The 15,093-nt window shown below is 44.7% G+C and overlaps 1 protein-coding gene across 5 annotated transcripts in view; it reads left to right on the forward strand.

Annotated features, from left to right (window-relative positions):
* Positions 1-14,008, forward strand: part of SLC25A33 (solute carrier family 25 member 33) — a 29,331-nt gene extending 15,323 nt beyond the window's left edge. For 2 of the 5 annotated variants that reach the window (XM_025211092.1, XM_025211103.1), the window contains exons 3-8: positions 2,775-2,852; positions 3,116-3,168; positions 4,487-4,587; positions 8,291-8,357; positions 10,900-11,180; positions 12,982-14,007. In XM_025211092.1, coding sequence (XP_025066877.1) covers positions 2,775-2,852; positions 3,116-3,168; positions 4,487-4,587; positions 8,291-8,357; positions 10,900-11,180; positions 12,982-13,184 — 783 coding nt within the window. In that variant the 3' untranslated portion in view covers positions 13,185-14,007. Of the gene's footprint in view, positions 1-2,774; positions 2,853-3,115; positions 3,169-4,486; positions 4,588-8,290; positions 8,358-10,899; positions 11,181-12,981 lie in introns of all 5 variants that reach the window. The other 3 variants (XM_025211112.1, XM_025211106.1, XM_025211096.1) reach the window with 2 other exon arrangements.
* Positions 14,009-15,093: the final 1,085 nt, after the last annotated feature.

Below are 15,093 nucleotides of genomic sequence, written 5' to 3' on the forward strand. Positions count from 1 at the left end.
CTTCCTACAGATGTTACATACACCAAAGAAAACACGAGACAGCAAAACAGCTGATTTATGTAATTCCAATAAACCTGGCAGATTGCCTGGTGAAGGTTGTTATATAATAACAGTACAGGAGCAATGGAAAATCTGCGCAGAACTCTGTAGCTCGAGTCACACAAGGACTCGGCTTCCCTTGGCAAAGGATACTCTTCCCTTGGCAAACAAACCTCTTTACAACTTTTTATTATCAGAATGGAGTGAAAGAAGTGCACGGTGCTTGATCTAGGTAACTGGAATATATTGGTCCATTTCGGCCTCATCTGACTCCATCCTGGACCTTTCTCTGTGACCGTGACAAGAAGGAAGCTCAGTAAAGTTCCCCCAGTGTACCCAGCTCTGTACACCCATCTCGTTTTCTAATTTATTTTTTTTTTTGAATGATAGGAAACTGGGTAGAACCAGGCCAAGGCTTGTGACATCCATATTATCGACTCCTTAAACTCAGCATTAGCAATCTTGGTTCATTTGATCTCATTTCATTTCAGCAATTGCTCAAACTCTGGAATTTGTCGAACTTCCCACCTGCCTTTTCTAGATGGCTGGGGGGGCAGGGGATCTTTCAACGTGATCACACCCTTTGCTTCTTGTGATGGTCAGTATAGTTGCAGGGTAGATAGTGTTTCTGGTGCCACTTCCCTGCTGTTGTGAATTTTGAAACCTTTAAAGAAAGCTGGTAGGATGAATAGATCTTTTTGCCCTTCTGTCCCTCTTGCCGCAAACAGTTGAGCAGTGGATGTGAACAAGGTACCTTAAGTGGCATTAAGGACTGCTTGTTTCCTTGCCATGCTTCCAGAGGTCTGTCTGTAAAATGTCTCTTGGGAAGCTGAGCATGTTGGCTATGAAAACACTGATTGTGTTAAGGCTAAAAAGAAAATGGATACCCAAAAAAGAGCAAATAAATCCTGCCTGCAGAATGGAAAACACTCCCAGAAGGACATGCTGTTTTGTGCATAATCCATTTAAGATTCTGATGAGTCACCTCAGCTGGAAGCCCGAGTCGTGACTATTAAGCGACAAAGAACAAGCAGTCACTGGATCTGTCTCCTTGGAGACACTCGGCCTGGGAGTTTACACAGTATGCTCTGCTCTGCTCCGCTCTGGGGATGTGTTTCAGAAGCTGCTGCATCTCTCCTCTGTCTAATGAGCTTGTTTATGGATTCTGTAGCAAACGGTGCCAGAAGTGTTAATGACCTGGAAAACAAAACTCTGGGGAAAAAAAGGGCGGTGGGGGACGGGGACGGACACTCGAACCAAAAGGACAGGTGCACCTTAACTGTCCCTGGCAGCAAGAGCTATTTGAACTTCCTTGCATGTTTTTCACATGATGGGGCTGGCTTGAATAGGAGGGCCTTGCAGGCCAGCCTACTTGAAATCCACAGTGACTTTTTGTGGCACTCAAGGGTGGCCTTTCTTTGGTACACAAAACCTGGTACAGGGACACCAACTAATAGTCAACCGTTGTTTTGTCTTTTTAAATATATCTCTCTCCTGCAATATTAAGGATTCTTGCACAGAGTCTGACTCTCCAGTAGTGATGTTCTGTACCAAGGTATTGACCAAAAATTGGCAGATGCCCTTGGAACGGATCTAAACCATTTCATCTCCATGAAATTGATGCCTGAAATTTGGTCTTAGAAGATAAAAAAGGCAATTTAACTCTGGCTTTGGACTGACAGCAGTATAGTGACTGCATTGCTGCCTGCTCTCCCTTGTTCTTGTCCTTAATGCTCCAGGTCCTGGAGTCTAATGATTAATTTAAAGCTAAGATTTACATTACAAAAAGTCCTTATACTTGTGGTGAAAAGCTTGAAAATGTGTGACCCCATTATAACTTCAAGGCTCAGACACCTGAAGGCAAAGAGGCAAGGGGGACTTAATTTTTAAGGCAGTCTCAGGCCCCACAAAACAGTGACTCTCTTGTCTTTTGGATAGTCAGGATTCGAGTTCCAGCTACATCACAGGAGTATCACGCACTCTTTGGAAGAGGAATGAATAGATTCCTACTGCTGTTGTAATGCTGTCACACATCTGCCCCTAACGGCCTCACAATGAATAGTTTGTTTCTGCCCATTGCTTCCGCTCAGAGAAGAGAATATATTGCTGCCTGGCTGCACTGGAGAAGTAGCAGCGTTAACAGTTTGCAAGTAGGAAGGGGTCCATCGCTCACCCTCCATCCCATTATTAGACAGAGTAGGACAGACAGCCTCCTGCATTGCTTAGCCATGACCAGTGAGTCATTGGAGGATGGACATCTGTTAGGAATGTCTCTCAACCACACACATGTGCAGCTCTCGAGTAATAATGCCTTTTCCCTCTACCTTACCTTGAAAGCAAATTTCTGAAGGAACAGCGGTGTTACAAAAAATGCCAGATGCCTTTGTCTTTCAGTACTGACTTATCTTGCAGTCTCTGTTGACTTTCTAATAACCCATTTCCCAATAGCTTTCACATGATTGAAATAGCACCCCGTGTTCATGACACAGATAGACTTGTCTGCAGTGTCCTTAGTGTTCTGTTGCAATAGCCTACTTTTTAATATGTAAGAAGAGACTGAGAGTCACGTAGCTTTCAACTAAGGTACATAGCCTGACAGCCAGTGGGTTCATTTTTAACACTTACCAGTGTACTTATGATTTCTCACTGCTTATTGTCTGCCAGAATAGAGGGTTGTTGATTGTATTTATTTATTTATTTATTTATTTTAAAACCCATGTATTTGTTTTTTGTAGGTCAATTCTGGAAAAAGAAGGACCAAGGTCACTTTTCCGAGGATTGGGTCCAAACTTGGTTGGAGTTGCACCATCAAGGTAAAGATCTTTAAATTGCTCGATAATAAACATAAAAAGGCATATTTTAAGGCTGTCACAAACGCTGTTCTGTGTTCAAAATCACAGTGAAGATGTTTACAAGGTTCTTATTAAACTAGGTTTGGTTATAGCTCACTTAAAGAATTAACTGTTGACCAGGGATAAGATAACTGTAGGCCTCTGACTAGCAGGCCTGTCACAGATTAAATGACTATGGACAGGTTCTTTAACTCTTCTACCTTCATTATCCGATTTGTAAATAGGGGCTACTCCTCTTTGTAAAGCAGTTGCAGATCAATGGAGGAAAAAGTGATAAGTAAGTGAAAAATAAATCTTGTGTATATATTGAGCCATTCTTTTTGTGTTACACAACTCAAAAATGGGTTGTATATTACTGTTTAATACTACTGTAGCACATTTTAAGGTACAGATTTATAGAAGGCAAGAGAACACCTTCATATGCTTTTTATGTCTGTTTACTGCACCTAAGAATCCACCAGGCTTTCTATGGCAGTTTTATTGGTTTCAGAAAAAATATTTCTTAGATATGTATCCAAGCTGCTCCTCTTGATATTTGCTTTTCATTAGCTACAAGATAGAGACAAGCAGAGAGGGAGCTTGGGAATGGTGGACTATTGCATAAAGGAATGGATTTCAGTTAGTACTAGCAAGTTAGTTTATTTTAAAAAGGAAAGCAGATTGTTAGAAAGGATGTTACAGCTTGTTAGAAAGGATGACTTGGGGAAGTGGTCATAAATTGAGAAGTTTGTGAGTGCAGAAAAGCTGAGTAATAATTTTATTAGTACTTCTGTAAAGTGATCTAGCGCTCTTGTGAAAAACTACAGGTCAGATCCAGAAAAAGGGCCTTACAGGTAGGTGCCTCACATTTTGACACTGAAGGTTCCCAGAGTTTGCTATTGTAAATGCTGAGAACTGTTCCAGGGCTCAGCCCCATTCTCGCTCCTAAGCCCAGTTCGGAGCCAGAAAGTTGGCAGTCGTCTCCTGGTGTTCTTGTATCATGCCTAACACGTGGGGGCAAATGCAGGGGCTGCTGTTGCGGAGGAACAAGACGTGACACTGTGCCTGATACAATAGTGGTTACAGCTCCTGCCAGAGATGTAGGAGATGCTGCTTGAAGGGATTCAAAGTGACACCTCCCACCCTCCAGGGGAGCGTCCTAAACATGAGGCTGTTGTAGGTGGCGCAGCTTCAGCAGGGGAGGTGGAAAGATGGTGGCGGGGGGGTAACATCACCTCTTTTTTTCTCTGGCAGATGCATTTAAAAGAACAAGGAACTTGCCCAGCTCTTTGAAAGAGAGAGTACAGGCCCCTACGTGTTAGTGGAGCCAGGATTAGAACCCAGCGACCCCGCTCTTCAGTCCTGTGTCCTGTCCACCAGACTATGCTACCTCCTGTTTTGGGTTGATTTAAAAGGAAAACATTTTGCTCTCTAGCTATGAATGCAAACATCCCATTGGAGGCTGGTGCAGTCTAAGTCTAGTTTTTCTAGATCAAAAAAATTGGGCAGGCCACTTCTGAGAGAGACCTTGTTTTTAGACCTGTGGGAAGACGCGCTAGTCGGAGTTGAATGTTTAGAGAGACGCTCTATATGAAATTTTCCTTTTTCTTGCACAGGGCTATCTACTTTGCATGCTACTCCAAAGCCAAGGAGCGATTCAATGGCATTTTTGTGCCCAACAGCAACATTGTGCACATTTGCTCAGCGGGCTCTGCAGGTAGGTAATAGCTGTTCATCTCCCTCGCTGTTTTGCAGTGGTTTTGAGCTACCCAGCCTTCCTCCTGTAGTGGGCTAACTCTGTCAATCATACTGTCCAGCTGGGATCGCAGCCCTCCCACCCCTCATTTGCGCTCTGTTCCAAAAACCTCTTCAGAGGGAGAGATGAAATAATTGTATATGTGAGACTGCCCTTCATTATTTCAGAGCCCACCATGCCATTCCCCTGTACAGTATAGCTGCTGTTGTGGGCTGCAGCAAATACATTTCCCCATCCTCACCCCTCAAGCAAATTGTGCAGTGAATTGGAAAGCAGAACAGGGTTTTCTCTATCTCTATGGTGCCAGGAATAATGTAGCCCTATCTGATTGGCCCACTGCACACTACCGTGGTGCAGCGAGAGAGAAGCTTTGTGTTAATGTGCACAAATCATTGGCTCTTTCTGAAAATACACACTTGAGCTTCCTGCGTGGGCAAACATAAGAATTCATTGCTGGGAGTCAAGAAAGCGAGTCTTTCTAAGAAACGTGCCCAGCAAATGACCCCCATAAAAGCCTGAGAGCAAGAGAGGTGACTGAGTTCAGGAAACAAAGTACAAGGCATGGTTAAAAATAAAAGCTGTTGAGCTGAGAATTTTCAGTTCTCTTCAAAACAGGGAGATAGGAGGCAACTTGGCAAGCTCACCCCTGGATTTGTACATACCCAAGCTTACCCCGGGATTTGTAAGGAATATACTCCTTCTGCACAGCTAAAAAAGTGACGTTCTGTAGAGCGTCTTTTCTTACATCTGGCAGTTTTGCAGCTCCCCTCTTATGCAACTTAGTATCAGTGCAAACAGGAAGGAATTTATTATAAATCTGTGTTACACGCCCCAGTTATGTAACTTGGCTGTGGGAAGCTGTGACTAGTACATTTTCAAAAAGTCCCTCCAATGCTTTGGAGAGGGGGAACAAATAAAACTCCAGAACACACCAAGCAGATGCCTGTGTAGGTTTGTGTGCACGCAGTCAGCCTCGGCAGAGAGATGCTTAACTGTTGGCATAACCCTGTGGGAGGCTGGGGATTGTGATCAGTTTTGAATCCTGCTGGATGTAAGAGTCACCCTGCAGAACAAGGCACCGAGGCTGAGATTTTTTAACATGCCTAAAGGTGATTCAGTCGGAGCAAGAGACGCAATTCCTCAGTCACAACCTACACATAGATTGGTTGTGTGTGGTTGGTTTTGTTTGTGCCAGCATAACTCTGTTGCATAGGGGACAGTCATACTTTTACATTTTTAACAAACCACTTCTACTGACATAACGTTAGTCTGCGTGCCGATATGCCAAAGCAGATAGACTTTATAATGGTGAAGGTAGGTACATTGTGCTGATGAAACAGTCCACACATGGGGCAAAGGGGGGACAGACCATTTGAATGATACTGCAGTAGTTAAAGTTGTACAGCCTGTGTACAGATAAGGTTTTGGACTCCTTTGTAAAATCTCAGTGTTAAAAGTATCTGTAGAATAAGTACTGCAGTTATTGAGTGATGACCAGCAGTGGAGTGTTGGTGCCTTATCCTTTTGTGGAGCAAAACTGCTTCCATGGATATTTACCAGGGGTAAAGGTTTATTGACTGGGAAACTAGAAGGAAGCAAGCTGTTAACTTTAAAAAAAACAGCATTTCCTTGATCTCATGCAGCATGTATATTTGCCTGACTTGTGAAAGAACCATATCCTAACTGAAAATTATTTTTTAAAGTTGTGTACATTCTCTTTCAAGTTGGTAATTCAGTATTGCCAACCCCACCGTGTCAAAAATCATGAGACAAACTCTTAAAAAATCAAGAGATTGGCATGTAGATCATGACATGCTGTTTTTGAAGTGGGGTAGCAGGGGTTCTTTGTGAAGGTGTGGGGGGCTCTGGGGGTGTGTGTGGGGTTTGAAGCCTGGGGAGCAGGGGGTCCCACACACCCTGGGAGGATGCGAGATGCTGCAGCTCAGGAGTGAGAGGCAGCAGCAGGGGTGGAGGGGCTGTAGCTTGGGAGTGAGGAGCAAACACAGAGACCAAGACAGCACCCAGCTGATAAGTGGAGGGGAAAGGGTGGGGTGGGGAGGGAGGAAGTGGGACTGGGACAGGAGCAGGGGCTGGGGTGAACGGGGCCCTGGGACTGAGGCAGGTCATCCAGAGGCGATGGGGTGGGGGGGCCACTCCCTGCAGCAGTGCACCCCACCAGGAGATGCATTTGGAGGGGGGGGCAGAGGCAGGCTGCCCACTGTAAGCTGGGGCTCTGTGCCCTGATGCTTTTGCCCTGGAAGCTCAGCCATGCAACGCCATTGCTGCCTGCTGGGTGGGCAGCTGACATGGGGCAGGGTGGGCAGCTGACATGGGGCATGCTGGCCACACGGCATGTTGCCTGCCCACCCGGTGGCAGGAAGCACACTGGTGTCACACAGGTGAGCTCCTGGGGCAAAAGCAGCGGGGCACAGTCCCCTGAGCCCACAGCGGGCAGCCTGCCTTGGCTTACAGGGGGCACGTGCCCCCCATGTCTCCCCCAGGGGTGCACACTGCTGCAAGGAACTTCCCCCTTCCCCCCACCCCCGATGCCTCTGGACATCTTGCCCCAGGGCCTGTTCCTGCCCCTCTGCCTCCCTCAGCATGGGGGCCTCAGTCTCTTCCCCCACCACCACCCCTTCCCCTCCACAGACTAACCAGCTGGGAAAATCCAGAGATCTGAGGGTCTGATCAGGAGATCGTGAGTTGGAGTTATTTTGACTTAGAAATCCCAATTCTCGCAATGTTTTCCCAACAGTTGGCATTACTGGTAATTTTCAAATTCGAAAGAGAAATAGCACAATAATGCTCCTCCAAATGATGACAAAAGTGGAAATGAACAAACCTTCAACTAAAGTGTTTTTTAGACAAACTGTTGGTTTGAGTTTCTTTTTTTGTCAGTCTGGGGAACTTAGCTTACTATTGTGGGAACATTACTGCAAGACAACTCCATCAGCTGTCTCCAATTTAAGTTGCCAAAATGCCCATTTAAAAGCCATTCTAAAATAACCCTTAATTAGAGTGGATTTAGTTAATGAGATGGCCCAACAGCACCACCTAGAGCAGAGCTTTCCAAACTTTTCATGTTGGTGACACACTTTTTAGACATGCATCATTTCGCGACACAGTAATTCAGTTCCGGGGGAGGGGCCAAGGGAAGCGGACGCGAGTAAGGGAGCTCCGCGGTGCCCTTCCGCAAAATTTTCTGCATTTCGCGCGACACACCTACACACTGCCGCCGACACACTAATGTGTCGCGGCACACAGTTTGGAAAGCTCTGACCTAGAGTCATGAAATATCCCCTGGGGATGGTTTGCCCATGGATTTCAGTTCAGTAAAAGAGAAGTTAATAAATTATTCTAAACCCAGTTGGTAAATATTAAATCTTGCAAATGGCTGTTTACAGCAGCCTGGGTACATGAGATTCTCTGAAGCACCCGTCGCTGTAGTACCTGAAGTGAACAGAGCAAATACCTCTGAAGGTTACTATGGCAAAGTCCTGTGGCAGTGCCATGGTTCCAGACTTACCCACCTGCACTTCTTGTTTTGAACCTCTTCATTGAAACCTGCCAACTGGGACTGGGTAGCATTAAAGCTTAATATTTGCCTAGTTACTGAAGCCACTGCACACACTTCATGAAACTGTGTTTTCTTTCTGTCTTTAAGCTTTTGTCACAAATACCATGATGAACCCTATATGGATGGTGAAGACCAGAATGCAGCTGGAACGGAAGTAAGCAACTGATTGAGAGAAACTGGCTGACACTATTTATGGGAGGCTCCAAAATATATATTTGCTTCTTCCATCCATGAGTCCATAACGAAGCTCTTCCTACCCAATTCAACCACCACAGCCTTTAAGGCACTGGCCTTCTAGCTGACTAGGGTACAGCTTCAACTTGTCAGTGTTGCACTTTAATTTGACAAGGGTCACTACCACTACCCAGTGGGTCCTAGCTTGAGACTCAGAAGACGTTGTGGAAGCTGACAGTGTAGCCAGATTAAAAAAGGGATCGGACATTTTTGGAGGAAAGGGTCATCGATAGTTATTGAGCATGGGAGTTAGGGGTACAGTCTCTGAACCAGAACTTCCTAGACCCTAAATGGTAGATGCTGCAAGTGGGAGAGGAACAGCAGAAAAAATCTGCTCAGATCCTGTTCGCTCACCCATTCAGAATCCGCTCTCTGCCACCGTGTGACGCAGGATCCTAGGCAAGATGGACCTGCAGTCTGACCCAGTAAATGGCAGTTCTTATGTTCAGGTCCTAACATTAGCCCAGACTGTGCGACTTTGGCATGCCTTGGTTGCCACCTGTAAAATCTTTCCTACATCAAAGGGACATTAAGAAGATAAAAGCATTGACTAGTGCTTGTATACGATTGGAATGGAGGCCATATTGAGTATCAAAGAGGTTCCCTGCTGGGTTCAGTTTAGAAAAGGCTAGGACTAAAGTCCACTTAGGCAATACAGAGAGAAACACTGGCTTGAGATCCTACAGACATGGGTTTAACAGTTGGTTCATATACTGCAGTAATTTAAGATCCATAATAACTGGCCACTATCTACACTGAGAACAGGCAAATGTTTTTGGGGGATTTTTTTTCCCTAAATGCCAATAATTGAGTAGTTTTGCTTCCAAGGGAAGTGGTGCTGGCTCCTACCTTGGGGGTCTTTAAGAGGAGGCTTGACAGTTACCTAGCTGGGGTCATTTGAGCCCAGTTTTCTCTCCAGGGCAGGGGGTTGGACTAGAAGATCTGCAAGGTCCCTTCCAACCCTACATCTATGAATCTATGTTAACAATATGTCTTTAGAAAGGTAGCTTTCCCCCTGTCCTGTCTCAGGTCAGGTGGGTGAGATAAAAAGGATCCCAGCAGCTACCAAGAAATTATTGAAAATGAAAATTGTCACAACCCAAAGGGTGTGATATTTTTGTTTGTGTGCGCTTCGGCACTGCTAAATTGTCCCCGCTAAATTGCAGCTTCCTTGCACAGTGGAGTTTTGTGCTGCAAAAGAGAACCCCGGTGCAAGGGAGAATTTCCCGCCAATTTGAAGCTTTCTTTGCAGGGTGCATTTCTTTGTTGCAGCACGGAAGTGCTCGTTGCAAAGAGTTCCCGCCATTTGTATGCTAATTCGAGTCCCATTATTGGCCAGTTCTAAATTATTCACACGTAGCGGCTAGTGATTGGCTTGCTAGCCCTATAAGAGGCTTGAGTGGTTTCCGCCCAAGTTGGAGGACTCCACGAACAAGGGAGGAGGAGACTTCACGCTGTGTGAAGATCTCTAAGCGCTGCGGATCCTTACAGACCCAGCGCATTTCAAGCAGGCAACGGAGGTCTGATCAACCTCTAGCCTCTCCCCGTCGCCGATAGATTCCCAGACGTATCCCTCCCGCGCGCTACGAACCGGACCCACGGAGCCTAGCAAACTTCGTGTGAGTCCTTGCCGGACGACTCCAGAGCTCTTCTACCCGGGTTCGAGTCCTGCAGGTTTACTTTCCCGTCGCCGAAACCCTATGCGACGTACCCTCATGCCCTGCAGGTTCGAGTTTTGTTTTGTTTTCTTTTCTCTCTGTAACCGCAACTTAAGCAAGTTTTCTAGCCTACACCACTGCCATCTCGGTGTAAGTAAACAATCTTTTAAAACTACCGATACGTGTCCGTGCCTAATTCCAGCTCGAAGGCCTTCCCTCTCCGCCCCGGCGTCCCCGGGCTGCTGGCCACAGCCCGTGTGCAGCGCGAAAAGGGCTCGGGTCGCTCCCGGCCTGCACAAAAATGACCGCTGGCTTGTAGATCTTATAAATTATTTATAAAGACTAAGTCCAGCAAATCACTAGGTGGCTCCTTTGAATTGAATGCTGCCACTTACCCTGAAGGGTCATTTCTCCTGTAGGAGGCCATTGCCTCTGGCTTAAGTTGGACTGGAAGGAAATAGCTGGTTCACTTTACAGCAGTGCTTCCACCATGGTAAGCATTTAGATCGCTGAAGCAGTATAACAGAGTAGCCAGGCCGACCTGAAAAGATTAGCACAAGCATGTATCAACTGATTGGAAAAGCCAAGCCAAGTTAGCATTGCAGTCCTTCGAAATGTGACTACAATGCCAACAACAATGAAAGAGCCATTGAAGTCTCTGCAAAGCAGTCCTAGATTCTTGCAGTTACACTTAGCAAGCCCTTCTTGTTCCTCCTGGGTTATTTATCGCTTGCAGCATTTCCATACAAAGTTTGAACCCAAATGTTTTATCTTGTTCTAATTTTATTTTATTTTGCTTTTTAGAGTCGGGGGTTCCAAGCCCATGAATGCTCTGCAGTGCGCTAGATACGTTTACCGGACAGAAGGCATCCGTGGCTTTTACAGAGGCCTCACTGCCTCCTACGCTGGTATTTCCGAAACCATTATCTGCTTTGCTATTTATGAAAGCTTAAAGAAGCGTCTGAAGAATGCCCAGCTACCTCCTTCTGCTAATGGGACTGAGAGGAGCTCCACAAACTTTTTTGGACTGATGTTTGCTGCTGCAGTTTCTAAGGGCAGTGCCTCGTGTATTGCTTATCCACATGGTACATTATTCTTTCCATTTACCGGTTGAGTAGTATGTGTGTTGCCTCTGGTCTGTGCCAACTGATGGGCAGCAATGCTGTAATGTTATTAACTTCAGAAGACACCCTTGTTGTCTAGAGATGCACCTTACTCTGAATGCATCTACACTGAGCTCTTTGGTGTTCCCATTGCTCTTTGTTCGTTAAATAACAAGGCTTGCTAAAAGAAGTTTGCTGCCTGTTCCCCCCCCCCTTCTGTTCTGCACACGGTGCCTCATCTAGCAACCTCCTCACCGCTCTTTGCAGCAGAAGCTTGTATTTCATATTAATCAGATCCTCCAGTCTTTTTATACGGCACCTAGATGTGAGCTAAGTACTTTTCAGAACAAATAGGCTAAGGTTCCTCTCCCAGAGAGCTTATGGTCTGGTTTCATGTGCAAGATGATAATGAGAACAACCCACAAAAGAGGGAGAAGGGGCTGAGGCATAACATGGTACATTTTAGATTATGCAGGGCTTCCCCACCACCACCCCTGCACACACTAATGTGATTCTGCCTCCTGCTGGCAGCTCAGTAGGGATTTATATGAGGCAAAGCTGGTGGGCTGGCCCGTAAGAACATAATGGGTGGCAGAGGAGGGACCTGGAAACAACCACTGCACGGAGGCTGGCTATAAAAATGCCGCTGAGAGGACTGCCTCTTTTCTGTTGAGCAGTATTTCTTTATTCTATGAAACTTCATGGGAAAGTGAGTCTAATTCCCGGCGCATCTGTAGGCCATCTTTCTTCCTTCCCTGTCCATTCTTTTGGACCCAGTGTTTGAGATGCTGGCTGTTATCACAGCTTAAATTATCTGCCTGTAAGTGCCATTGAAAAAAATGCCCCCCCTCAAATGTTACCCTCTGAATGCTTCATATTCTCCCATTAAGCAGCAGATCACATCACAAATCAGGATGAGCAGAGGTAACAAGAAGCCTGATTCATCAGTTAATTCAGTTTTAGTGAAAAAGTAATTTAAATTAATCCAGACCTTCCTCTTCCTTTTCAAATGTCCTTAGTACCTTGTTTAATGGGTGCAACTACATGACACATCTCCGTGAGGTTTTGACACTGACTTTGTTGGATGCCATTCTTAGCCAAAACTTGCAAACAGATTTGACCAGACTTGCATTGCAGCTAGACAGACTGTTTTGGACTTTCATTACACACCTGAGTCACATGCCAATTAGTGTGCAGATGTATCAGCACAGGGAAAAAAATCTGAAGTGCCGTGTCCAAGAAAGCCTGGTTTTTGCAGCAGCCTAGTTGGATTCAATTTAATTTAAAGAATATAAGAATTCCTAAATCTTCTCATCCCAAGCTGTATGCATCCCAGCAAATAAAATTGAATGGATCATATGATGCAGAATCTGAATGCCCTTCCTAAGCCCACCTGCACAGAAGCCAACACGATACATGTGCTGCTTGCTGACACCCTAAAGTTCAGTGAGATGACCCCATGCTGCCATTTGAGGATGGCTCATACACACTCCAACAGTGCGTTTGGCTCTGTAGCTGTCCTAGTGAGGAGACTGTCTCTGTTTTCTGCAGTTTGTATTTACATGAAAGTCGGGAACCCAGTTCTAATTTCCAGTCTTGGCTAATGGGAGCGTCACGCAAAACCTCAGGATGTGTAGATATAAGAGAGCAGTTCATCTGTCTGGCAGCTCGCTGGTCCAGGATGAAACAAGGTTTGGTTGCCCTGTGCTAGAGACCTCTTTCCTTGTTTCTAGGCAGGAGGATCTGAGACACTAACCTAGGGCTCTCTTTCATTTTTCCCCAGAGGTCATACGGACACGGCTGCGAGAGGAAGGCACAAAATACAAGACTTTCTTTCAGACAGCCCGTCTGGTAGCACGTGAGGAAGGCTACCTTGCCTTCTACAGAGGACTTTTTGCCCAGCTCATCAGGCAGATACCAAACACAGCCATTGTGTTGTTCACCTATGAGTTAATTGTGTACCTGTTAGAAGACCGTGATGAGTAGCAGGCCAAGAAGCATTGTCTAGAAAGTAAACACTGACACACTGTGCAGAGTAATTTTTCATTGAATGAATAGCTATTTAAGAGACTGATGCAGATGTTGGTGATGGAGAAAAGAAACGAGTTCTTGTTCACCTGCTGGACATTTTCCTTTTGGATTCATGCTTTCTGGAAGGTTTTGACTCATTAACGTTAATAGTTAATTATAACTTTTTTTTTTAACTTAAAACATGATTCAGAATTTAAACAGCTACTAAATTAAATCACACTATTTAATTTAATTATATGTTTGTCCTTAATTTAATTATATGTTTGTCCTTGTCTTTAAGTACAGCCATATGTGAATTAAGGAATGTACCTATACTATCAAGATGTCTGTTGGACTTATGTTAATTAAAACTGTATTAAAGCAGAAGAACTAATTTGGACTCTGAAACTCAGGCCTCCTACTGCTGGTGTCAACCATACATATATATAATTTTTTTTATTATTATTTTTTTCCAATGGTGTAGTTGCCTGGTGCCCCCAATATCTTTCATTGCATTTCAAAGCTAATGCAAGGTATAGCGTAGCAATCATCACCATGTGAACTTCCAGAATGAACAAAGTGCAACAGCTGTGTAATATGCAACTTTACTGATAGAAACTATTCACTCCAGCATGTCTTGGGAAAGCCGCTGCATTGGAAACATCCCTGTAAAGGTAAAGCAGAGTAGCTATCCTGGAATAAACTTAAAGATATAGTGGAAAGCCACATAATGAGTACCTGGAGAAATTATTTCTGCTATTCTCCTCATTTCCAGTGGCTTGGGGTTTTTGTGTCTTAACTCTTGGATCTGAATGGCTTGGGGAAACTGGTCCCCAAGTTCTGCAAAATGGGAATTTATCTCCAGAGCCCTACAGTGGTATCAGAGAAGTAATTCATTTTGAACAATAAATGTTTTTTAATATGCTCCTGGAGAACAGCAGAGCTGTGATCCGAAACAAGAACGTGCACATTTTACCTCCTCATACTTGCTACCTCACTGGAATATAAAACTTGTATAAAACCAAGCAAGGAAATTATCTAAAATTCAGTGGAAAAAGACAGATCTGCTACTCCAAGCAACCGATGGGACAGGTCTTTGCCCACACCTGACGTAAGTATGTTCAGGTAATCTGTTTTCTGCCCCAAAGGAGCCACATCAAATGAATCTTCTTCCCTAACACTCGGGTCATCTTTCATCACAAGCTAACCCCTGTTGGTTCTGCAGCTCCTGCCACTCGATTCTAAATCAGTTATCCTAGCTAAATCAAATGATCAGACCTTTCCTAGCTATTGTAATGTGCTTTTAGTTAAAGTTTTCTATTTGTATTGCAGTAGCACTCCGTCGTTTAGATGCTATGTGTACGTGCACATGCTGAGTGTTTCTGTGAAGATATTTTGAGACAAATTCAGGGGGTTGGAGTTTGCTTTGTTTGGCTATGCTATGCTCTCCAACTTGCTAGTGTCATTTGCTTTGACAGCTGGGACAAATGCTGTAGTGTTAGAGAGATCAACTTCAGGCTTTCTGGAGCTGAACTGAACAATAAGCTTCTCATCACTTCAGCAGGTGTTGGATTCTTGGGCACAAACAAGTGTTTACAGCCATCTCTGTCTTCACCCAGGAAGTAAACAGCAGACAAACCAGCCAGACCTGAGGGTGTTGCAAATTGACTGGAAAAGTCTATTAGTGAGTAAGGTTATTAACTTCTTAAAAGCAGATGGAATTAAATGAGAATAAATGTGAAAGTTGCATCTAATTACTGAGCCATACTGTTTCTAGATCAAAATGCCAATTTGAAAACTGTCAAATACAACTTCAGGCCCCATAGAAGACGAGTGAACAAGGTGAAGCATTTACACCCATAGAAGTAGCACCATATAGGGAAAG

The sequence above is a fragment of the Alligator sinensis genome, unplaced genomic scaffold (assembly GCF_000455745.1).
Source record: "Alligator sinensis unplaced genomic scaffold, ASM45574v1 scaffold366_1, whole genome shotgun sequence".
NCBI classification, from domain to species: domain Eukaryota; kingdom Metazoa; phylum Chordata; order Crocodylia; family Alligatoridae; genus Alligator; species Alligator sinensis.